We start from the raw sequence: 26,072 nt of genomic DNA, 5'->3' as shown, positions 1-26,072 counted from the left end.
GACCTTTACTTAATATCCTAAAGTTTTCTGGCATAAAAGAAAAATTTACAATTTGGCTGTACTGCAAATATACATTTTTCTGTAAATCATCCTCACAGCTTATCAAAAATCTATTAATTTTTTTATATACATATTTTAATATACATTTTTAAATAATTTGTTTTGTGGTTGAAACATGATATTGAGGTTGACCTTTTTATATTCTGTGAGCTCAGCAAAATGTGCATTCACCCAGTGGACCACAAGGTGGCGCAATTTTGAATAACTTTAATTATGTTTAATAGATCAATGAATCATCAAGCCTGGGAATTTCTATTGTAATAGACAGTTCTGAGAAAAGAATAAATCCAGCGTCGTAAAGCAGAACGATCAGAATCCACTCCGAACAGCCTCTGGACTCTATTACATAACATTCCCGCTCTGTCTCTGTTTTTCCTCTTTTCCCTTCTTTCGTTGCACTTTTTCTTGTTTAACCAAACTCACTGCTTCTCTGGCACAAACTCAGAACATTTCTGGATGTTCTCCATCGCTCTGTCCTCAGACAGGTATCTGTTTTTCTCATCTCTCTCAGGGTCTCTGTTGTGCGGTCAGTAATTGGATATGTCTTTGGGAGACTTTCAGTATGTTCTCTTTGTGCTCTGACCGCAGCTCTTCTGCATTAGTATGCATTCTCAAGTCTTACTCCAACATAATCAAACCTGTCAGTGACATATTTAATGGATGAAATCAAATTTTCATGTAAACAAAGGAAAAAGAGAATAGTTTTCCATAAAAAATTAAGCTTGTTTATAATCATTGAGGTTTTTTTTACTTTTTGTTTTTACGTAAATTCTTTACTTTTTATTGTATTTATTATTACTTTTTTTAGTCTTTTTAGTCATCACAAACTGTTTAATTACCACTATGTATGAAATAAGCTATATGAATGAAAAAGAACAATTAATTTCATTGAAATGCAGGAAATATTTTCATAAATGGTTCAAATGCATTACATGTCAGGTGCATTACAAAGCATAATTAATCAATTAAAAATAATTTTAAGGCTTTAAGTTTTACCTTTATTTTTTTCAATTTGTAAAGCAAACTTTTTAATTACCATTGTGTATGAAATAAAAATTATAATTCAATTGTAATGCAATATGTATTTTCATAAAAAGTTTAAAAAAATTCATTATTTCTTGTTACATCTCAAATTGGTTGTTTGTTATATTTTAATGCATTATAGTTTCTATATTAACAGTTAATAGGTAAATATTATAATGTATTATAACTGTATTATAATGAGATCAAACAATGCTTTATAAGGTGCATTACAAAGCATAATTAATGCATTATAAAAGATTCAAGTAAAGTGCATTATTTTAATTTTTTTACCTTTTTTTCATAAACTCAGGCTTCATTCATTTTTATGCAAAATATTTTTTTCCCTTCTGAAACTGTTTATATCTACAGTCTAGTCTCTTGTCATTATTTGCTTTATAACAAATGGTCACTTTTCTGTCTGTGTTGTTTTTCTAGGGTCTGATGGGCAGTAAGGGTTTCCTTGGGGCTGCTGGACCTGAAGGGGTCAAAGTGAGTACATAAGCAGAATATAAACACACACAAATCTCCTACAAACACGCGGTCACTCAAACACTCTCTGATGTCTTTCAGGGCGAGCCGGGTGTCACAGGAAAGGCTGGACCCATGGGTGAGAGGGTGAGTACACAGACTGAGTTATGGCCTTTTAAACACACTTTGACCCTCACACTGACGATGTTGTGTTTGTAGGGTCTCGTTGGCTTCATCGGTCCTGCAGGAGAAGGTGGACTAGCTGGAGAGAAGGTGAGACACACCTGAAAACAACAAACATAGAATGATTTCTGGTGGATCATGTGACACTAAAGACTGGAGTTATGATGCTGAAAATTCAGCTTTGCATCATAGGAATGAATTACACTTTAACATATATTCAAATAGATAATGGTTATTTAAAATTGTAATAATATTTCACAATATTACTGTTTTTACTGTGTTTTCAATCAAATAAATGCAGACTTGGTGAGCTGAAGAGAGAGAGAAAAAAAAAAAAATCATTTGAGCCATAGCGTAAATGTTCTGTTTTTTGATTCATTTAGGGTGATCGAGGAGAGATGGGTTTGCCCGGACCTCCAGGAGAGAAAGGATCTACGGTACGGCACACAAACACTGCACATAATTTCTCAGCATGCACTTCCTCCCTCATTCTCGCTCCTTCAAATTATGAATGTTATTTAAAACAGGAAGTTCAACTGTCCATCATAGTTACATGCCCCACTTCATTCCAGTCATCAGCTGACATGTGCATCTAGAGTATTTGCACGTGTCTAGAATAATAATGTAATTTGTGGGTGCAATATGGGTCACAAAGATACAAAACACCCATGATATAACCATAAAAATATACAATGGAAAAGTAAAGTAATACCATGCTTTTCTTGACATATGAATATGATAATAGCCATTAAAGACCTACTATTACCTAATTTGATGATGCTGAGATCAAAATATCAATAAAAACTTATATGGGCTATGTATCAGCTTGAATACACTTATCAAAATTAGACATAAAATGTCTTCAGAATTATTCATACATGTCAAAATCAGCAAAGAATTGAACAAACAGTTGTAATCTACTCAGATTCAGACAGGGATCATGCCTTTGTCACAGTTTTTATGCTGATTAAGGAAGAATACGAAACTTCTTCACTTTATAAATGGTTGTCACAAGCAAAAATGCTACAAAATCCATTATATTTTGTGAGAAAGTGTGAGAAACGTGAGCAAAACAGGCACTATTTTTTAATTAGAATGAAACAAGTATCAAATTTCATTTAGCGGATATGATGCAGGGCTGTGTAATCATGATGTACTATAGAAGATATCATTTTTTTAATCTAGTAGTTTATTCATAGACATACATGTATATGGTTTGTATGCAGTGTGTTTGTGTGTTTAACATGCTTCCCATCACTTACAGGGGCACCCAGGAACCCCTGGAGAGAGCGGCCCACCAGGACCACCAGGCAGTTCAGTAAGTCGACAGCAGATACTTCAGATAGTTTGGATGTCAGTAGGAAGCTGATGGTTCACCGGCATCACCTGCTGTCATTCGATAACCATGCTGTCCAACAGGTGTCAGACACCTCTGTGTAATGTTCTGTGCTAATAGTTTGGACAGACAAAACAAACACAACCTCTTGGTAGCAGTGAGAAAGACAGGAGTCAGGAAAAAGAGAAAAGGAACACAAGTGAGCATACTTAATGGTCTCTTTTTTTAATAGGGCCCATCAGGATCACGTGGACCTATCGGCACGAGAGGACCTAAAGGAAGACGGGTAAGTCATTTGGGCATCAAAAGTGTGTAAGCATGTGGTCAGTCAGGTATTTTTCTTTTTTTCTACAGTAAAACAGGAGAGAGACTCAATCAGTGGTCTTCTGATTACCAACCACCACACCAAAGCTTTTATGATATACTTACTTTCACTGGTAGGTTAGTTGGGTAGTTAGTTAGTAAGCTGGTAGCCTAGTTATATTATATGATTTTTAATTAGTAATTTAGTTAGTAAAACTGGTTAGTTAGTCGTCCAATAAGATGATTTTAGTTATTTAAAATTAACCAGGCTAGTTAGGTTTATCATAGTTAGTTAAACTGAGTTAGTTATGCAGTAGATAGATTCTGTGTTAAACTGGTTGGCAAGTTAAATTGTCAAATAGATAGATTCTTAGTTAGTAATTTAGTCAGTTAAACTGGTAGACTAGTAAGTCATCTGATAAATAGATTTTTAGTTATTTAACTTAATTAGGCTAGTTATCTGTTTGCAGATTCTTTGATAGTTAGCCCGTTAAACTAATTGACTAGTTAGTCATATGATAGATAAATGCTTATTAGTTAAGTTACTTAATTTAACTAGTTGTCCAATAAATAGATTATTAGTTAGTTCAACTTAACTAGGCTAGTATGTTATCTCACACATAGATAGGTTAAACTGATTAACTTAACCCTAAGTACTGATAAACTTGAATTTAGCTAGGCTAGATAAGTTATATCATACATAGGCCCAGCTTCACAGACAGGGCTTAGACTAAGCCAGGATTAGGCCATAGATCAATTAGGACATTTAAGTAATTTTTATAAACATGCTTAGAAAAAAAACATTACTGGTGTGCATCTTAAAACAAGATGAAGAAGATCAGTGCAAGTTTTTTTTCAGTTGAAACAGCTCAGACTTACATTTTAGTCTAGGACTAGACAGATAGATTCTTAAATAGCTATTTATCTAAAAGGCTAGTTAGCTGTCTGATAGATAGATTCTTAGTTAAACTTAACTACGCTAACTAAGTTTTCTGTTAGTTGATACTTTGATAGTTTACGGTTAAACTAATAATCTAGTTAGTCATTCGATAGATATATTATTAGTTAAACTGCCTGACAAGTAAAATTGTCTGATAGATAAATTTTTAGTAGCTAAGTTAGTTAAACCAGCAGACTAGGTAGTATTGTTTAAACTTATAGTCACCTGATGGATATATTTTTAGTTAAACTAGCTGACAAGTTAAAGCATCTGATAATTTCTTAAATGTTAAATTATATGATAGTTAGCTGGTTAAACTGATAGCCTTAACCTTAACTACTGATAACCTTAAACTTAACTAGGCTAGATAAGTTATATCATACAAAGATTCTTAAATAGTTAGTTAAACTAAAAGGCTAGTTAGTTGTAGATTCTTAGCTAGTTAAACTGGTAGACTAGTTAAAGTTACCTATTAGAAGATTCTATGATAGTTTAAATGGTTAAACTAATAGGCTAGTTAGTCATTCTATAGATACATTCAGTGTATCTATATACATAAAACAGATAAAAACAGACTAGTTAGTCATCCATTAAATAGATTCTTATTAAACTTAACTAGGTTAGGTAAGTTATATCATACTAGATTCTTAAATAGCTAGTTAAATTAAAAAGCTAGTTAGTCATCCGATATATATAGATTCTTAGTTAGTAATTTAGTAAAACAAGTTGTTAGATCGTTGTCCCCATGCCTAGACAATTAAGATCCAGCCCCGAACGCCAGATCCCATCAGAAAATATCAGTTTGTCCAGTACCAGAACCACTCGTCAGCAGAGCAGTCTAATACCCAAACCCTGTAAACATCTTGTCTTGTCTGGTACCCAAAATACCCAAAACACTATTAACAGTCTTCTGTCAGCCAAGAAGTACGCCAAAATGTTATGCCATCCTGATGATTACACCAAAATGTTGACTGAGGAAAAACTATTGAAAGTAAAGAGCAGAAGCAGGAGACGAAGTTATGATGGTAAAAAGGAACAGAGTTTATTGAATAGTCTTAGTTGTGTATGTCTCAATGCTCAGACTTCGTCTGAAGAGCACACATCCAACAAGTATTGTTATACCAAACTGTTTCAAAACAGCATCCCATAAACCTTGAGGTTCATAAACATGCCCTCATATCTCTTATTCACGAGGACAAACAGGCCATGAAACCACACAGTCATACAACAATGGAAAAATAATAATATAACATAATATAAATGACCAATCAATTAATGAATCAATGAAATGGATATATAAATGACTATAATGATTATTATAAATGATTATGATTAAATGGAATAATTAAATGATAAATCATTATAAATGAATGAAGAATATGGAAAAGAAAGTAAAACACAACACAAATGTATGGTTGCTCTCTTAAAGCAAAACACACAGTTTGCATTTGAGGATCCTCAGATCCTTCAAAGTGGACTAGTTAGTCATTCAATAAATAGATTCTTTGTTAAACATAACTAGGCTAGTTAAGTTTTCTGTTAGTCGATTCTTTAAAAGTTAGTCATTTAAACTAATAGACTAGTTAGTCATCTGACAGATCAATTCTTAGTAGTTAAGAAACTAGCAGACTAGTTAGTTGTCCAATAAATAGATTATTAGTTAGTTCAACTTAACTAGATTAGTATATTATATCATACATAGATTCTTAAATAGTTAAACTGATAGTTTTGTAAACTAGTGATAGACTAGTTATTCGTTTGATAGATGCATTCTTAGTTAAACTGGCTGACAAGATAAATCGTCTGATAGTTTCTCTATTAATTAGTAAATCTTGTAGGCTAGTTAGTAGTCTGATAAATAGATTATTATTTAATTAGTTAGACTGGTTGACTAGTTATTCAACATATAGATTCCTTCTTAGGTAAACAGTCAGGTATGGTAGTCTTTAGATGGCTTCTTTGTTAGTTAGTTAGTTGATCTGATAGATGGGTTCTTATTTAGAATTGATTAGTTGGTTAAACTGATAGACTAGTCAATTGCCAGATCAGATAGATAGATAGATAGATAGATAGATAGATAGATAGATAGATAGATAGATAGATAGATAGATAGATAGATAGATAGATAGATAGATAGATAGATAGATAGATAGATCACACACACTCTAAAACGCACACATGGTAAATGTTTTCCATTAACAGGCAGAATCAACATGAATTACTGGAGAGAAGACTGAGCATAGGGATGCAATGGAAACAAACTTAGGAGAGTCGAGTGTCTCTGTGCCGCTGTCTGGTCTTAGTTAGAGCCCCTCACTGAGTTCGTAAATCAAGCTGTTGTCCTGATGATTCATTGATTCAGTGGTGATGATTTAACCCCGTTTTTTGTTTCCTGCCTTCGTCACTGAGAAGTTAAACTGGCCAGAACAGTGTAGAGTGGATGTGATATACTGTCAATGACTGATTAGTCTTTATATATCATTGCCTTTATTTAAAACAGATGAAAACATAGCTTTTAAAAATACTTTATACAGGCAGAGGTGAAACTGTAACCAATTCATTAGTGGTAGAAAAATGCATATTATACATGCATTATATAGAATATTTTATGTTGTTTTGTTTTTGTTTGTATGCCCTCTTGCCACTTTTTAGTGGTGTCTATTGCTATTATTTAAGATATTTCTACAAAATCCTAACTTTTATTTAAAAAAAAAAAAGAAAGAAAGAAAGAAAAGGCATTGATTCTGACCTATTTTCTGTTTAATGTCCTCATTGCTTGGCAGTTATGGCTTTTCTATGACAAGTTCAATATGGTATTAGCGCAATAGAAAGACATTCACAAACATTCAGTTCTCACTGTCTGTTTCTTTGTATTTAAAGCATACAAATGAAGGCTGCATTTACTCTGATTAGATCACAACACGAGGGACCCGCAGAATGACGTCATTTGCAGAACTAATAGGTGCTGAGAAGTAATGAGCCACTTGATTTTCTATGGTTTATGGATGTATAATGGGACCGCCAGAATATTAATAACAGTAGTAGTCCATATGAGGTCTTCCAGCATTTTGGCATTTTCCAGTATTTTACCGAGTACCTTCAGATTCTCCAGTGTGTGTGAGAGAGACCGAAACAGACAAAGAGAGCATGTGCCAGCTGGCAGAGACTGTGTGATGATATTGTTTCAACAGTCTGATGTTTTTTGGCTGGACGCACACACCATAAGTTAGTGTAATTATCAGCGCGCACACGCATTCTTCAAGAGGGAGCAAATGTGAGTCTGGTCTCTTGATGAAGTCCTTGTGTTCGGATCTCTTTAGATTTCATTATAGCCGAGCCAAACCGCTCTTTGTGATAGTGAGGATGATTTGGTTGTTAAGGATTGTGTAGCATAAGTGTGTGAGAGAATTTTTTCGTGCATGCAGACTAAGACAGATGCAACATAGATCTGTGTCATGCTTAGACCCTCAAGAGCCTCTTAAACATTGACCTACATGCACAACCCCAAATATCCCAACATATCCCAAACATCTATATCCAGTAATACAGCTCCCCCTAGTGTTTGAGGATGTACCCCCAATTGCATTCTACCATCCACCTTATTATTCAATGCGGAAGTAAGCCTTTGAGTGAGACTTTCGGTTCATTATCTGCTATAGGGAAGAAACCAGAAAAATAAAATCGTGCAGTAAACGGTAAAACAGTTTGCACTACAAACAAGTGTGTTCATAATTAAGATAACACATTAAAATAATATGCTACGACAAACCAATTTGCAGTATCAAGCTGCAAAACAAGTTGTTTTGTACAGCTAAAAATAGCTGGAATCGAATGAGAGCGAAAGCCAGTCCCATATAATTTACAAATACAGCCTTACAGGGAAAATAAGGTAGATACTGTTCATCACATAATGACTTGGCTCATAAATATTAATTAGGTTATGCTCAAATATTTTAATATGATCATTTACTATCATTATAAATAGTCATGTAAGTAATATAACAATTTAGAGTATTTTCTATAATAGTTTTTTATAGTAGTTATTTATTTTAAGCGCAAACTAGTTATTTACATATATTAACTCTACATATTAACAGTATTATTTATATGCTAATATAGTATTTATTAATATTTTGAAATAGCTTTTGTTTTTAATTTTAGTGTACATTTTAAGAATTTTAGGTGTTTTAGTTATTTAGTTATTTTTTATTAGCGTATAGATAGATAGATTTATTTTTTATTTCAGTTTTAGTTGGGGGTTTTGGTATTTTAGTTTAAACTTTTTTTATTTTTTTTATTTGCTAATAATTATTTTTCTTTTTTTTTCTTTTTAAGTTTAAGGTTTTAATCCAATATTTATGTAAGTAAAAATACATTCATTAATTAATTAGTTAATCAACCAATCACATTCAAGCATGCAACAGCCCCAAAGTATGCATTTATTTAATCTCATATCTAATATTTGTTGCTTTAATTCAATTAATGTAGTTTTTTTTTTTTTATAGTTTTGGGTTTAGTTTAGGTAACAATAACAACACTTGAACTATTACTACTTAAATATGCTAAATAATTTAAACAATTAAAAAAAATATGTATTGAAATATTTTATTATAAAATATAATTAAATATAAATACATTAAATTAATAATTTAATAGAATGATTAAATACAAAGAACCTGACCATCCATTTCAAGTTTTACTGAAAGTAATACATTGCAAAAAAGACTTTACTTAGTATTTTTGTCTTGTTTCTAATCAAAATATGTAAAAGTTCTTAAACTAATTTGAATTTACTAGATAAGCAAAATGCACTTATTTTGTTTTTTTCCCCCCTGGAAACAAGTAGAATTATCTGCCAGTGGGGTAAGTAAAATATTCTTAACCCTTATGCGGTCTTCAGGGGATTTCTGGACCCCGAATGGCGTTCGCTAAAATAAATAAAAAAAGTTCCCTTTGTCCAAATGGTATGAGACTTTGTAAATCAGTCAACACTATCTTGATCTACAAATAAAAAATTAAATTGGAATGATAGCTTGATTTTATGTTAGTGTGAAAAAAATACTTACGTTCTTGGTCTTTGTAATTGACAATTTTTGTTATAAAATAATAGTTAAAAAAAACAACAAATGTTATTTTCCGGTTTATTAATGTTTTTACTCCTCATGTGTGCAGTTTTTGGAGGATTTAGGATATTTTTAAAATATATATAAATTAATAAATAAATTTTTTTTTATAGGTTTGTACACAAAAACAGCTTTTTTTGTAAAATTTCCTTTCATAAAAAAACCCACATGTCTAACTTTCATTCATGGGGATAAAATGGATAATTTTACACAGTTTAGTGTAAGATTTTTGCCCATCTTTTGGAAAATCCAGTTTTAAACGTAAAAAAAATACTTTTACCAGTAGGTGGCTGCAGAGCTCCACTATATGCTTTTTGCTATTTGACCACCTGAAAGATATCTTTTCACAAGTTTTTTTCCGTTGAGTTCATATCTACATGTCATGAAACACACAGGACTACATTTGGACCATAAAAACTGCTCTCTTATAATTTGTCAAATAATAATAAAAAAAAAAATGTTGTTGTTGCATTCTTATGTTCATGTTGTGTACTGCTACTCAATATGTAATAGAACTGGTTATGTTTCCGTACAAAAAATGCTTAACTTTGTCAAAAAGTTTTATTGTAATAATTGTGATTTCATAATATGTAGATATGAACTCAACTGAAAAAACTTGTGAAAAGATATCTTATTGTTGGTCAAATAGCAATTAGTTAATAGTAGTGCTCTGCAGCCATCGTAAATGGTAAAAGCGTGCAGCGTGGTAAAAGTTATTTTTTTTACTTTTAAAACTGCATTTTCCAAAAAACACTAAACCATATCAAATTATTCATGTTATCCTCATGAATGAAAGTTTAAAATGTGGGTATTTCATGAAGTGAATTTTACATAAAAAGCTGTTTTTGAATATAAACCTATTAAAAACATATATTTATTTATTAATTTATATATATTCAAAAAATAGCATAAAAACTGCGAAAACTGCACAAATGTGGAGTAAAAACATTAATAAACAGGAAAAGCATTTTTTCGTCCCCAAAGACCATGAGTGTGATTCCAAAACGAAGACCGCATAAGGGTTAAAACAAGAGTATTTTACTTACCCCACTGGCAGATAATTTTACTTATTTTAAGCAAACCGTACTTAATTTTGTTTGTTTTTTTCTCCCTGGAAAAAAGACTAAATATCTTATGTCATTTTGCTTATTTAGTAAATGCATCTTAATTTAACAATCTTTTAGATATTTTGACTAAAAAACAAACAAACAAAAAAATACATAAGATAAGCTTTTTTGCAGTGTATGAACTGTTATGTGAGCTCCTTCTTAACTGTTATTATTTTATCGGACTGCCAAAGGTTCACAAAATGCAAAATGGCAAGCTTTACTTTTAAATTAGAAAGCTTTACTCAGTAAACAACACATTAGTATTCTATTCTGAACATGGCTGAGGACATCAGTGTATGAAACATCTCAGCAGAGCTCAATACATTTTATGTATTGATTTGTGCCTCTGTTTTAGGGTCCTAGAGGTCCAGACGGTATGCCAGGAGAACTCGGCACTGAAGGCAAAAAGGTAAAGGCCACTGTCCACCAAAGCTCATCTAGTGACCAAAGATAAATGCTGGACATGTTTGAATCTAAGTTTAATTCATGTCTCCTCATAGGGTCCTGATGGTCCTCCAGGAAAAATTGGTTTCCCAGGACAAGCGGTAAAAACCCTGTTTTCACGTTCTCTTTCTGATTGGGTTTCTGCAGTATCTGCTGCCATGTCTCGCCAATATTTTCTGTGGTAACAGTCTCTATGTCTGTCCAATTTCTCTACAGGGGAAGATCGGGGAGCCTGGGGAGGCGGGGCCAAAGGGATTTCCGGTAAGTTTCTCTACTGAAATTTAAATACTGTATTATTGTTGTCTATTATACTGTATATTTTTAGGAATGTTTCTTTAAATCTCATGTTTATGTAACAAGATGTTATTTGTACAGCACCTACAGCTCAGTTCATGTCACTGGTCAAAATATAAAAACGTTAAAGCGAGACACTGCAGGTTGATTACATTGATAATTACAAACATTTTTTGTATTAGAAGTTTTCTAAAGTTTTAGGTTTAAATATGCAAATGAGGCATTATATAATGAAATATGCACTAATTTGCATACATTTCTATTACAAAAATGTAAACACTGGATGAAGTCAGTTTCAAAATTCTTGTTTACTTTTTTGACATATTAAAGTCAAATGTTTATACAGAGGGAATCTCATTTTGTTACTTAATAATTCAGAAAAAAACTATATTTCTTACAATTTGGGGGGGGGGGGTGATGTATAAAATCAGGCAAATTATATATGAAAAAATCCCTCTGTAAAAAAAACCTCAGAATATAAACAGGAATAAAAATGTTTGGTTTCTGTAAGTGCTACTGAAGTGTAGAAGAAAAAACTAATTTTGAGAAAACGGCCTTTATAAATATGTATTGTAATTGAAATCTATTGACACAAATAGATAAAGTGCTATAAAAGAAACACTTAACAGTGTCTTTTGGATATTTTCTTTCCACTAGTTTGAAAAAACACTTTATGGAAAACCAAAAAGCCTTTAATTAATAGCATTTAATTAATTCAACAATACATTTTGACTCTCTAATCTGTTTTTGTAGGGCATTCAAGGGCCATCCGGGGCTACGGGAGATAAAGGAATCGCAGGGGAGCCGGTGAGTGATGCTTTATTTCTCTTCTACACCCAGAAACACATTTTCCAGAGTGTTTTTATGTAAACCCAGAGCTGGAAAACTACTTTACGTCCTTTGGGTGTTGAGCAACTCCAGAAGATGAGTTTTGAGCGCTGTGTATTTTGGTCTCGCTCAGCCCTGAAATATATATAACAATCTAATTCTCAAGTTCATGACTCTTTCTTGGCATTCAGTTGTCAATTGTTGTTTGTTAAATGTTTGTGATTATGTAGCAGTAAAATGTAAATAAGATTTGCATTAGTATTGCCAGGCTGTGAGACTGTACACACATCTGCTTCACAGTTTAACAATTTGGCTTCAGAGAATGGGAAATTGTAATGTTGAAATGTGTGTGTGTGTCTGTTTGTGCTGTGTTTGTATGTATGTATTATTGATAAATGATTTGTTTGTTTGGGATCAGGGACCTCCAGGGCCCCCAGGAATGCTTGGGCCTCCTGGAAATCCAGGGCCAAAGGTAATACACTCCACATGTACACAAACACACGTGCAGGTTTTCTGCTGCTTCTGTCTGTTTTGCTTCTCTAGATCGTTAAAGATACTGAGAGTAAAATGAGTACCCTTTTTAATGCTGTTTGCGCACTCTGTCATACGATAATTGATTAATGACAGTCATTTTAGGTCATTAATCCATCTGTTTTGGCACCCAATTAGACACGGAAATAGAAAAATGGATGTTTTCTTTTTTTTCCCTCAGGGCCCTGCAGGAAAAGTTGGCGATCCCGGGCTTCCAGGAGAACCTGGAGAAAAGGTGAGATAAAGTGTAGGCTCTTTGCACTTTGGAGTCTTGTTACCTTAAAAGCATAAGAGGCATACATCCAATGTCCAAAAAAAGCGTTTATTTGAAAAAGAAATCTTTCGTAATATTATAAATGTCAATGCTCTCTCCTTAAATCACTTTAATGTGTCCTTGCTGAAAATTTTTTTCATTTTCCAACTTTTGACTGGTAGCATATCAGGTTTTACACAAAAAATATGAAGCAGATCAACTGTTTTCAATATAATAATCATGAATAAAAATCAGCATATTAGAATGATTTCTGAAGGATCATGTTGAGTAATGATGCTGAAAATTCAGCTTTGCATTTAATTTAATTTTTAAAGCATACTCAAATAGAAAATGCTTATTTGAAATAGTAATAATATTTCATAACATTACTGTTTTTACTGTATTTTTAATCGAAAGCCTTGGTGAGCAGAAGAGATTTCTTTCCAAAAGTCTCTTTTTGTATTTGTATATGCTTATTTTGGCAACCCTGTGGTTGCTTTTGTTATTGTTTTAATTGTGTATTTTATGTTTATTGAGCAAAATAGAAAGGTTTTTAAACTGTATTCAAACATCCTGCATTTGAGCAGCAGGTTTGAAAATGTTCCATACATCACTATAAAATAAATTGAAAAGAACAGGCCGTATAACATTTGGTTTGACTTCTGGAGATTGCTAATCAACAATTTCCTCCTTTCCTGACCATTTGTTGAGGAAAAAGACTACAATTTTTAAGAGCTGTAGGCCTATTTTGTACCCTATTTATGAAAAGAGCCTGAAATTAGTGTTAACCCATTTCCCATAATTTTCTTGTTTGAGGTGCTATTATGCTGCGCTAAATAACTGTTGCTAAATCTGCCTTTCGATGGCAGTTCAAGGCCCCATTGAGCTTCTGTAATGAGTAGCACAGCACATGTGCTGTGAACACAAGAGGAACCATATGACTATATTTGTATTGTTAAAGTTAGATAATGTCAGCCTGAGCTTGGCAAACGCAGATGTGCTGTCACACGTCATTGGCTGTAATTGCCGTTTGGCTGAGTGGACTTGTGTAATTAAATAAAAAGAACCTAAACTTGCTAGAAAGAATAAAACCCCTGTGTGTGTTTGGACTCTCATTATGTCTTTTCGTTGTTTTTGCAGGGGTCACTCGGGCTTGTCGGGAACGCTGGGGCAGCAGGGCTAATCGGAACGAGGGTGTGTGTGCAATACATCTGTGAAATGTGGATTTGACGTGTGTGAATGCGTAAAACAACATTGTGTTTGTTTGCTACAGGGAGAACCGGGTTTAGAGGGAGAGGCTGGTCCAGCTGGCCCTGATGGTGCCAAGGTAATGAAATGTTAACAAGTATTCAAAATTGCATGATTCAAAACACAAAAATGGTTGAAACAAAAAAAATGTTTTTGAATAGGGTGAAAAAGGTGACATGGGCGGCGAGGGCGAGCAGGGTGTCCGAGGTGACCCGGGAATCAAGGGGAAAGAAGGGCCACTGGGCGACCCAGGGCTTACTGGCGTCAGAGTGAGTGATGCAGATGTGCACAAACATTATCACATTCACATTTTACTTTGTACTTCAAAAAACATACTGCATACAGGGTTTACAGTTAGTAAATAACACAAGAGTACTTACTTATAGGGTTGTCTCATAATAAAGGCATTGCCCAAAAAATCAGGCAATTTTAAAAATGTATGGTAACACTTTAGAATAAGGAACACACATATGTGACCCTGGACCACAAAACCAGTCTTAAGTCGCTGGGGTATATTTGTAGCAATAGCCAAAAATACATTGTATGGGTAAAAATTATTGATTTTTCTTTTATGCCAAAAATCATTAGGAAATTAAGTAAAGATCATGTTCCATGAAGATTTTCTGTAAAATTCCTACTATAAATATATCAAAATGTAATTTTTGATTAGTAATATGCATTGTAAAGAACTTAATTTGGACAACTTTAAAGGTAATTTTCTCAGCATTTTTTTTCTCATGATTTTTTTGCATCCTCAGATTCCAGATTTTCAAATAGATGTATTTCAGCCAAATATTGTCCTATCCTAACAAACCATACATCAATAGAAAGCTTATTTATTGGACTTCTATATGATGTATACATCTCAGTTTTGTAAAATTTAACCTTATGACTGGTTTTGTGGTCCAGGGTCACATATATTCTATTAATTAAGAGTTTTCCCCTAACTATACATTTGCTGGTTATTAATAGATATTAAAGTAGTTGTTAAGTTTAGGTGCGGGTTGGATTAAGAGATTTAAAATATGGTCATGCAGAAGGTATTAATATTCATTTTATTAGTACTAATAAACAGCCAATATGCTAGTATTATGCATAAGCAGCTAGTTAATAGTGAACATCGGTCCTTATGCAAAAAGTTTGAATATTTATGAATAATATACTGTATATTTTTTTTAAATCTGGTAGGTAACCTTTGTAACAGTGGACCATTCATACGCTTTGGATTATGATCAGTATTTTTTTTTTTTTTTTTTTTGCATATTACTCAAGTTATCTATCACAAAAAAATTGGTGTTTTGTAGAAAAACCTGAAAAATGACTCAACAGTTATGCCTAACCATGACCCCTTGTATAGAAAAAGCTGTGATTTTACTATTATTTATGATAGTATTTATTAATATAATATTTAGATTTTTTTCATATATATTTTAATTAAATTTTCCATTTTAGAATTTATAACTATAATTTTAGCTTGTTTATTTAGTATTTATGTTTTATATTTTAATTTTTATTTTAGATTTTTTTAGTCATTTTTATCATTTTGTCTTTTTTGTTAATTATTATTATTTTTAATATTTCTACGTCTCTTTAATATGTTTTTGTTTTATTTTTAGTAATTCAAGTAACCTCAACTTACATTGTTTCAGTTATTTTCCAAGGCATGATTGTTAATTTTCTAATTTTTATATTATATTATATTATATTATATTATATTATATTATATTTAATAATTAATATGAAAATAATAATAAAGGAATAATAATAAATTAATTTAATAAATAAGCTTTCCATTGATGTATTGTTTGTTACTATAGGGCAATATTTGGCCAACTATTTGAAAATCTGAAAACGTGCAAAAAAAATCTAAATATTGAGAAAATCACCTTTAAAGTTATCGAAATGAAGTTCTCAGCAATGCATAGTACTAATCAAAAATTACATTTCGATATATTTGTGGTGGGAAATTTACCAAATATTTTCATGGAACATGATCTTTACTTCCTAATGATTTTTGGCATAAAAGAAAAAAACAATAATTTTGACCCACACAATGTATTTTTGGCAATTGCTACAAATATACCCGTGCTCCTTAAGACTGGTTTTGTAGTCCAGGGTCTCATATTACATTATATATCCACTTTATTTGAATTAGTATAAACTATTTTAATATTTTTAGTTATTTTAATAATAGTAGACTTGACTAATAATAGACATTTTTTTGCAAAATGACGTTGGGGGTTGTTTTTGTTGTGCACCCTAATTTTTTTCCATGTGTGTTTTAGGGTCCTGAAGGAAAACCTGGTAAAAATGGCGAGAGAGGAAAGCCAGGGTTTAAGGTAAGATATTAGAGCTCAAGATGGCATTTTGTTTAACTGAAGAAATGTAATTATTAATCTATTGACTGTACTTTCCCATTGCCTGCAGGGTGCCAAAGGTAACATCGGCCACCTGGGAGAGACTGGAACCATGGGAAAGATCGGACCAATCGGAACCACCGGACCAAAGGGCTCTCGAGGAACCATCGGACATGTGGTAAACAGATACATCACTTCTTATTAAGTTTAACTGAACTGACTTTGCTTTTTACCTGCACAGGAAACTCTGTCTGACTCACCTTATGAGATCTGAAATCTGTTGTTTCTGTTAAACAAAACTGACACTGACTTTGGCTTTCTCGCTGTGTCTCAGGGCGCTCCTGGGCGTATGGGGCTTCAGGGTGACCCAGGCATATCAGGATATGAGGTTAGAGCACAAAAGCCAAATATAAACATGCAACAAGTATTAAGTTGATAAATCAGTGCACTGATGTGAGAATTAAGTCCACTAGTGCTTAAAAGTTTTTTTTTTTCTCTACAGGGTCACAAGGGACCTCAAGGTCCAATAGGACCCCCGGGACCAAAAGGTGAAAAGGTAAAATGTTTTTATGACTCATTTTGCTTATAAATTTTCATATATGTTACCTGCAGAGTAATATCACCCTTAAGGCATTAATCTATTCTGGAAGTGGAACTGAATACATAAAACGTACTTTCGAAGTACAATATTACCTCACAGCGAATTTAAATGGCATGTCAAATGGTTAGGTCACTAAAAAATGAAAATTCTGTCATTAATGTTGTTCCAAACCCATAAGAACAAAAATTGGTGAAATCCAAAATTGGTACCTTTCTGGGTCTTGAAAGTGGAAGGACCCTTGCTGACCCTTTTATCAAAAATATCTGAATTTGTATTCCAAAGACGAAGGTCTTATGGGTTTGGAACAACATGAGGGTGATTAACTAATGCCAGAATGTTCATTTTTGGGTAAACTAACCCTTTAAATGAATATTCTAACAAAACGGCATCATAATGTTATCATATTATATATATTAACATATTTTTTAGTATTAGGCATACTAATATAGGCATACAAACTGCTTTAATCTGACGTCTGATGTTTTGTATTCTAGGGTGAACATGGGGATGATGGGAAGGTGGAAGGTCCTACTGGTCCTCCAGGTCTCCGAGTGAGTCTCTTTAATTTTCCATGTTTATATCTGTCTGTGATTTCCTCTAATGTCATTAGTGATATTCACAGCTTGATGCATGTGTTTGTGTATTTTCAGGGTCCAATTGGAAAGCGTGGCGACAGGGGTGAATCAGGAGATCCAGGATACCCGGTGAGATAAGAAAACATACTATTGTCTCACTGCATATGAACCGCATTAGTTAATTTGCTTGCATGCTGTCGGCGTAGACCAACATGTGACCGTTTTCTATTATATATTAGCAACTGCCAACTGAGACATTGAAAGGCTGTTTTATATGGTCACTGGCTAAACATGAAAAATGTGTTATAGATCACATTAAGATGAAATCCATTTCAAGACCGTTTTGATTTAGGTTCACGTTAGACTAAAATATCCACCAGCAAAAATATGGTTTGAGTCGAGATGTTGTAATAGACTCTATTCAGACTATATACAATATTATTATTATTATTATTATTATTATTATTATTATAAAAACGTCACTATTATTATAAATATCTCTCTCTACTTTAGGAATGTATTCAGGTTGAATGGTGAGATTTGCATGAACGAGCAGCACTCTTTAGATTTTCCTCAGAAAATTTTTATAATTTGTTTATTTTCTCTTCTTAAATTGTAGTTATTATTAATTGTTAATAAATAAAATAAATACATTTATAAATTTATTAACTTTTTTAACTAATATTCAATATATAGGTTGCTTTTCTTTATGTATAATTGTTTAATTTGACATAATATATATTATAAATTGTTTAGATATGTATATACATATACATGCATCAAAGATGAAAAGGGGTTTAAGCATAAAAACAATAAGTGTAATACTGCTTTAAATTGTTGTTGTTTTTTCCAAAAAAAATTAAAAAGTTTTCTGTTTAATTTAATTGCATTTTTGTTTTTGTTTTTCTGAGCAAAAAATAAATATCAAACATTTTCCCCTAATTTACAGAAGATACCCACAAAAATGTCATTCAGTGTAACTGTATTTACAACAAAAATCAATTTATGACATATTAAAATACTAATTAGTTGTAATTCTATATTTTTAAATTTTGCCACTATCCTAGGTTTTGCCCATTTGTCAGTAAGATTTTTTTACTCATTTAGAGCACAATAAAATTTAATATGCTCTATTCTTTTATATATTTTAATGTGCACAAGTCAGAATAAGCATGTTGTTTGAATTTTGACATAAATATTGTGTTGCACTAAATGACAATGTAACATTATTTCAATCAAATTTTGACATTTTATACCCCAAACACTTATTTCAAACCTAAAAGTAGACACTTAATGTGCTTTCTTTGGACATAAAATCACTTTTGTAAATTTCTTTTGATGTGGACATCTTAACATCTTCGAGCCATGCACTAACACACACACACACACGCGCACAAATAAATACATTAATTGTCATTTTTGTTAGCTTTTTATTTGTAATTATTTTTGCAGTTCTTGAATTACTGTTAATTTAGTATCATTGCAATACTATTATAGTTTTTAAAAATTAATTTTCAGTGCAATATCAAGTTAGAAATGCAATAGTCAGTTATTTTTTGTATTTTATATTAATACTTATTTTATTTCATATAATGAAAATGTTTTTAGTTTGAGTTAACTATAATAACTTTGTATGTGCAGGGTCAGCCAGGTGTTGATGGCTTCCGAGGCAAACCTGGTGCTCCTGGACAACCTGTGCGTATAATATGATCATCACATCATGATCATTGACGTACCTGCAGTCAAACATGCACTCCAACACATTTTTGTTTATCTCTTTTAATGCAATTTTAGGGCGATCCTGGTCCACGTGGAATACAAGGCCTTAAAGGATCCAAAGGAGAACAGGTAACGCTATGATTGCAGCTCTTATGTGTGCGTATCTTTTGCAGGATTTCAATTTCATTATTTATATTTTGGAATGGCAGACGCAAACAACATGTGGTATAAATCAGAGTCTTGTCACATGCTTTATGGGTTAGGTGTGTGTGTGTGTGTGTGTGTGTGTGTGTGTGTGTGTGTGTACGTTCATGCTGTATACGATTAAGTCTGTGCCTGTGCTTTTCATCTTGGCATTACCTCTTTTTCTCACATGCTTTGTTTTTCTCTATTCTCTATCAATTTATCTTTTCCTCAAAGGGTCAGAAGGGTAAACAGGGTCAGCAGGGAGAGCGTGGCAGCAGAGGCTCACTGGTAAGAGGACACAACTTTCTTTCTGTTTTTTCTATATTTCCCTTTCTTAGTAATGGTTTAATACCCAGTTTTCTCTGTGTATTCTCTTATTAGGGTGTTGTTGGGTCACCCGGCCCAAGAGGCACAGTGGGTCGAGAAGGACACGAGGGCCTTCCTGGCATGGATGGGATCCCAGGGAAAGATGGAAGCAGAGGAATACCAGTAAGTATTCGTCATCGGATCTGTGATTTCTGTCTTTTCAGATCTATGATTTATGTTTTTCTTCTTCTTTAGGGCGATCAGGGAGATGATGGCGAGTTTGGTTTGCCTGGTAAACCTGGTGCACCTGGAAAAGTTGGCGTTATCGGTTTACCAGGCCCACAGGGATCATTTGGTCCAAAGGTCAGAGAAAATAGTTTTTACTTATAATTATTGTTTATTTATTTGCTTGTTTGTTTCTATCCTAGACGAAAATGCAAAAAAAAATTAATTAAAGAGATTGACCACAATGATCACATTTTATTTAGTTATTTAATTATTTAAGATCCTTGAGAAAAATCATTTTCAATATAATAATTTAGTCAGAATTTTTTTTTTACCATAATAACAAGGTTTTATGTAAATGTGTTTATTCATTCATTCATTAATTTATTTACTTGCTTACATATTTACTTACCGTACATTGTAGAAAAATTCAAAAACTAAATAAAATGATTTTAAAAAATGTTCAAAAGTCAGAGAATAAAAATGTACCACAATTACAGCATATTGATTGATTTAAAAAAAAGAAAGAGAATAACATTTGACCGCAATTATAAATAAACACATTTATTTATTTATAAATGTGGATAAATTAGGATAAATTATTTTTCTTAGAGAAAAATCATTATGAATAATAAAATAATTTGGTCAGATTTTTTTACAAGGTTTATTTAAATGTATTTATTTATTTAATTTTTCATTTATTTATTTAAAAATAGAGAATCAAATTTGACCACAATTATAAATAAACACATGTATTTATTTAGTTTTAAGATCCTAGAGAAAAATCATTTTAAATATAAAAATCATTTGGTCAGATTTTTTTTATCACAATAATAAGGTTTTATTTACATTTATTTATTCATTCATTCATTCATTTACTTACACATTTGCTTATCATTAATTGTAAAAAAAAAATTACTGACTGAAATGCAAAAACTGACTGAAATAAATGAATTTATTAAAAAAATTGCCCAAAAGTCAACAAATAAAAATTTACCACAACTACAAGATATTGATTGGTTGGTAAAATTTGACCACAATTATAAACACATTTATTTATTAAAAAAAAAAAAAAACTACAATTATTGTATAATATATTACATGCATTATGTATCTTGAGGGGGTCATTTTGATGTATATTTTTGTTATATCTGTGTACGAATAGGGTGAGAGGGGCCTTCCTGGTCATCCTGGCCCTTCAGGAAAGAGAGGTTTTAAGGGAGGAATGGGCCTTCCTGGATCTCAGGGAGACCGGGGTCCTAAGGGCCAACCTGTGAGTACTACACACAGATAAAAATACACCGAAATGTGCCATAAATACTGTTATTCTTCACTGTGAACTCCCCAACTGACTATATCCTGCTTACAAAGACCCAGAGTTCATCTTGGAACTAAACATTAATAGTACTCTTTGATTTAGGGTGACATCGGGGAACCCGGCTTTCCAGGGATGCTAGGAATGTTTGGACCGAAGGTGAGTTTTATCAGCCATTACCAGGTATCCGATTTAAACCGTTATTCATGGGGAAAAACAGAAATGTGATCGCTCATGTGCGTCTGCCCAAGAGAAACAAACAGAGATGAGATTTATCCTTTTTGAAGGTGTTTTTTATTCGCACACTCAATGGCGTCATAATTCACGCTCACACTGAGGTGTATTTTTTGCAAGGACCAGGATTGGAGCTCATAAAACAGGACAAGCGTGTGTGGTTGCGGCATACTGATTCATTCAGACTCATTCATAACTCTGGTCTAACTAGATGAACTAGAGCTTTGGAAAAAATGAAGACCACCAGTAGGGCTGGGCGATTAATCGAAAAGTAATCGAAATCGACATTCAGAACCTATAATCGATCAAATTTTTCCAGGTCAATTATTTCAATTACTTTCCCTACTGTGTGTGGAGTCACGTAACCCAGCTCCATTAGGCTACGTTATTCCGCCGACGTGTCGATGGAGAGCTTAAGCAGTATTTATACAGTAAAAAGTATTTACAGGATATACAAGAGTAATTTTATTTAGAAAAGATACTGCTTATTTTCTACTTTTACTATTTATTATTATTTTATAAATAATTTATTTTGTTTCCAAAAGTGCAAGTTATTTATTTTCACTAATTTAAGAAAAATGTGACTTTTCGTTTTAAGCAATGTGTGCTTTAATTTCAGTTGTTCGACACTGATGTTCAATAAATAATCATAGATAGTAGATAGTGTGTGCACCCTTCATTCAAAAATCTCTCACTTGTAATATGTGAGCATATTTACTGTTCAAAACTTGTCAGTGAACTATGAGGGCAAAAAAATAAATATTATTTAAATATAATTAAATATAATTTTATTAATGAATAAAATAATCGTTCATTAATCGTAATCGGGTTAAAATGTTCAATTAATCGAGATTTTGATTTTAGGCCAAATCGCCCAGCCCTAACCACCAGTGGTAGCCACACAAACACTGTGGTCCTGACACTGATGAATACGCACGTTTAATAGTGTCTGTAGCCACTGAATGTTCCACTCCATAAACGCTCTAGTGCTCCACATAACACACACACACACACACACACACACACACACACACACACTAGCAATAATGTTGAGTGAGGCACAGCTGTGTGTTTGTTTATGTGGGGTTGATGTTTGGCTTGTTTATTTAGGGGCCTCCAGGAGACTTTGGACTGAAGGGCATTCAGGGCCCCAAAGGGCCACAGGGCATCATGGTGTGTACACACTCTATCTATCTATCTATCTATCTATCTATCTATCTATCTATCTATCTATCTATCTATCTATCTATCTATCTATCTATCTATCTATCTATCTATCTATCTATCTATCTATCTATCTATCTATCGTTTTCATCTGTCTATCATCTTTTGTCTTCATCTGTTGTGTATCGTCTTTCGTATCTATCTATCTATCTATCTATCTATCTATCTATCTATCTATCTATCTATCTATCTATCTATCTATCTATCTATCGTTTTCATCTGTCTATCATCTTTTGTCTTCATCTGTTGTGTATCGTCTTTCGTATCTATCTATCTATCTATCTATCTATCTATCTATCTATCTATCTATCTATCTATCTATCTATCTATCTATCTATCTATCGTTTTCATCTGTCTATCATCTTTTGTCTTCATCTGTTGTGTATCGTCTTTCGTATCTATCTATCTATCTATCTATCTATCTATCTATCTATCTATCTATCTATCTATCGTTTTCATCTGTCTATCATCTTTTGTCTTCATCTGTTGTGTATCGTCTTTCGTATCTATCTATCTATCTATCTATCTATCTATCTATCTATCTATCTATCTATCTATCTATCTATCTATCTATCTATCTATCTATCGTTTTCATCTGTCTATCATCTTTTGTCTTCATCTGTTGTGTATCGTCTTTCGTATCTATCTATCTATCTATCTATCTATCTGTCTATCTGTTTGTCTATCTATCTATCTATCGTTTTCATCTATCATCTTTTGTCTTCATCTGTTGTGTATCATCTTTCGTATCTATCTATCTATCTATCTATCTATCTATCTATCTATCTATCTATCTATCTATCTATCTATCTATCATCTATCTATCTATCTATCTATCTATCTATCTATCTATCTATCTGTCTGTCTGTCTGTCTGTCTGTCTGTCTGTCTATCTATCTATCTATCTATCTATCTATCTGTTTGTCTGTCTGTCTGTCTATCTATCTATCGTTTTCATCTATCATCTTTTGTCTTCATCTGTTGTGTATCGTCTTTCGTATCTATCTATCTATCTATCTATCTATCTATCTATCTATCTATCTATCTATCTATCTATCTATCTATCTATCTATCTATCTATCTATCTATCTATCTATCTATCTATCTATATATATGTATGTCTGTCTGTCTGTCTGTCTGTCTGTCTGCTTTATCTGTTTATCTATCATCTTTTGTCTTTATTTGTTTATTTATTTATCTCCATCTATTTATCTAGAATCTTTTGTCTTCATCTCTTGTCTGTCGTCTTTCATCTTCATCTGTCTTTAATCTTTTGTCTTCATCTATCTACCATCTTCATCTGTTTGTTTACATGTCACATTTGATAGTGTTTTTGGTAATATTCCCATGTTGTTTTCAGGGTAGAGTGGGTTTAGCTGGACCTGTTGGTGTGATTGGCCCTGACGGAAATCCAGTGAGTATAAGTCACTTCTACACACTACTATAGTGAACAGTAAGTGTGTTCATATCTGCTGTCTGACCCTCAGCTGACCTCTGTCTCTCTGTAGGGCCCAAGAGGAGACACTGGCAGCAAAGGCGAGATGGTGAGAGATAGATTTACTCTTTCTCTTCAGATCTTATCACAGTAAACCTTACAGGTTTCTTATAACACAATCTTTTTTTTTTCCACACAGGGTGTTCAGGGACCTCGAGTGAGTCTTTACAGTGACACACAGCATTTCCCATCATCCACCGGTTGTGTTTATTTTAAGGCCACTTGTCTGTTTCTAACCTGTTTATTTGTGTGTTTTCCCAGGGTGCTCCTGGACCACGTGGACCTCCCGGACCTCCGGTAAAACACATGCTTCTTTCTTTCAATAAACAGAAACACACACATATTTATCTGCAAAATTAGGATCATACAAAATGCATGTTGTTGTTTGTTTAGTACTGACCCGAATAAGATATTTCACATAAAAGATGTTTACAAATAGTCCACAAGAGAAAATAGTTGAATTTATAAAAATGACCCCGTTCAAAAGTTAACATCCCCTTGATTCTTAATACTGTGTTGTTACGTGGATGATCCAAAGCTATGTTGTTTGTTTAGTGATAGTTTTTCATGAGTCCTGTGTTTGTCCTTCAGTAAATATCCTTCAGGTCCCACAAAATCTTTTGTTTTCCCAGCAGTTTTGTGTATTTTTCCTGCTGAAGCATCCGTATGGGTGCCATAGATTTATGTCTAAGCATAATGACAGCAGTCTAACCCAGAAACTTTAGCATTTTTAAAATGTTATAAAATGTAAAAATATGTATTTTTTTTTTTTAATTGTCCCATAGATCCCCTACAAGACATTTTGTCATGTTATACTCAGTTCTGGTGACTTTGTTTAAAAATATCAATATATTTTATTATGACGGTTGTGATTAATATATATGTTTTTTTTTTGGTTCTCTACAGGGTCCACCAAGAATCCCTCTGGCTTTGGTAAGAATTTTGACTAACATTATTTATTTGTTGATTTAGTTATATACTGATTCATATTTAGATTTTTTTAAATTATTCATTCAAACTCTCAATGTTCCATTCTGTACATTGATGTTTTTAAGTTTGCTTATGTACCTGTATGTTGCAGAAACAGGATTTTGGTATTGGATTGGCCCAGCCAGTTTTTATGGAGACACACACTCAGAAAATCGAGGTAAGATAATTCAAACAAACACACACACATACAAAGGACATAATCTGTTTATTTGAAATACTGCACTATTGTAGTGTTCTAAACCTTTTTGCCAATATTCCCAGTAAGTTATGAAAATGGTACTTAAAGGAGTAGTTCACTTTCTGAACAAAAATGTACAGATAATGTACTCACCCCCTTGTCATCCAAGATGTTCATGTCTTTCTTTCTTCAGTCGTAAAGAAATTGTGGTTTTTGAGGAAAACATTTCAGGATTTCTCTCCATATAATGGACTTCTATGGTGCCCCCGAGTTTGAACTTCCAAAATGCAGTTTTATTGCAGCTTCAAAGGGCTCTAAATGATCCCAGCCGAGGAAGAAGTGTCTTACCTGGTGAAATGATCGGTTATTTTCTAAAACCATTTACAACTTATTTACTTTTTAATCTCAAACGCCCGTCTTGCCGAGCTAGACAAGTCGAGCATTTGAGGTTAAAAAGTATAAACTAACTTTTTTTTTTTTTTAGAAAATAACTCATCGTTTTACTAGATAAGACCCTTCTTTCC

General features: G+C 32.7%; 1 protein-coding gene across 1 annotated transcript in view; it reads left to right on the top strand.

Moving 5' to 3' along the window:
• Window positions 1–26,072, top strand: part of col27a1a (collagen, type XXVII, alpha 1a) — a 37,046-nt gene that overhangs the window by 5,412 nt on the left and 5,562 nt on the right. The window contains exons 10-44 of the mRNA XM_073824233.1: window positions 1,519–1,572; window positions 1,654–1,698; window positions 1,771–1,824; window positions 2,118–2,171; window positions 2,999–3,052; window positions 3,303–3,356; window positions 10,901–10,954; window positions 11,046–11,090; window positions 11,206–11,250; window positions 12,037–12,090; window positions 12,530–12,583; window positions 12,824–12,877; window positions 14,036–14,089; window positions 14,169–14,222; window positions 14,305–14,412; window positions 16,429–16,482; window positions 16,571–16,678; window positions 16,835–16,888; window positions 17,003–17,056; window positions 17,596–17,652; window positions 17,752–17,805; window positions 19,318–19,371; window positions 19,471–19,524; window positions 19,816–19,869; window positions 19,963–20,070; window positions 20,143–20,250; window positions 21,278–21,385; window positions 21,533–21,586; window positions 22,772–22,834; window positions 24,246–24,299; window positions 24,394–24,429; window positions 24,520–24,537; window positions 24,642–24,677; window positions 25,287–25,313; window positions 25,462–25,527. Coding sequence (XP_073680334.1) covers window positions 1,519–1,572; window positions 1,654–1,698; window positions 1,771–1,824; window positions 2,118–2,171; window positions 2,999–3,052; window positions 3,303–3,356; window positions 10,901–10,954; window positions 11,046–11,090; window positions 11,206–11,250; window positions 12,037–12,090; window positions 12,530–12,583; window positions 12,824–12,877; window positions 14,036–14,089; window positions 14,169–14,222; window positions 14,305–14,412; window positions 16,429–16,482; window positions 16,571–16,678; window positions 16,835–16,888; window positions 17,003–17,056; window positions 17,596–17,652; window positions 17,752–17,805; window positions 19,318–19,371; window positions 19,471–19,524; window positions 19,816–19,869; window positions 19,963–20,070; window positions 20,143–20,250; window positions 21,278–21,385; window positions 21,533–21,586; window positions 22,772–22,834; window positions 24,246–24,299; window positions 24,394–24,429; window positions 24,520–24,537; window positions 24,642–24,677; window positions 25,287–25,313; window positions 25,462–25,527 — 2,058 coding nt within the window. The remainder of the gene's footprint in view (window positions 1–1,518; window positions 1,573–1,653; window positions 1,699–1,770; window positions 1,825–2,117; window positions 2,172–2,998; window positions 3,053–3,302; window positions 3,357–10,900; window positions 10,955–11,045; window positions 11,091–11,205; window positions 11,251–12,036; window positions 12,091–12,529; window positions 12,584–12,823; window positions 12,878–14,035; window positions 14,090–14,168; window positions 14,223–14,304; window positions 14,413–16,428; window positions 16,483–16,570; window positions 16,679–16,834; window positions 16,889–17,002; window positions 17,057–17,595; window positions 17,653–17,751; window positions 17,806–19,317; window positions 19,372–19,470; window positions 19,525–19,815; window positions 19,870–19,962; window positions 20,071–20,142; window positions 20,251–21,277; window positions 21,386–21,532; window positions 21,587–22,771; window positions 22,835–24,245; window positions 24,300–24,393; window positions 24,430–24,519; window positions 24,538–24,641; window positions 24,678–25,286; window positions 25,314–25,461; window positions 25,528–26,072) is intronic.

The sequence above is a fragment of the Garra rufa genome, chromosome 19, assembly GCF_049309525.1.
Source record: "Garra rufa chromosome 19, GarRuf1.0, whole genome shotgun sequence".
NCBI classification, from domain to species: domain Eukaryota; kingdom Metazoa; phylum Chordata; class Actinopteri; order Cypriniformes; family Cyprinidae; genus Garra; species Garra rufa.
Note: the sequence above shows the minus strand (reverse complement) of the source record. Positions and strands in the feature narration are given on the sequence as shown.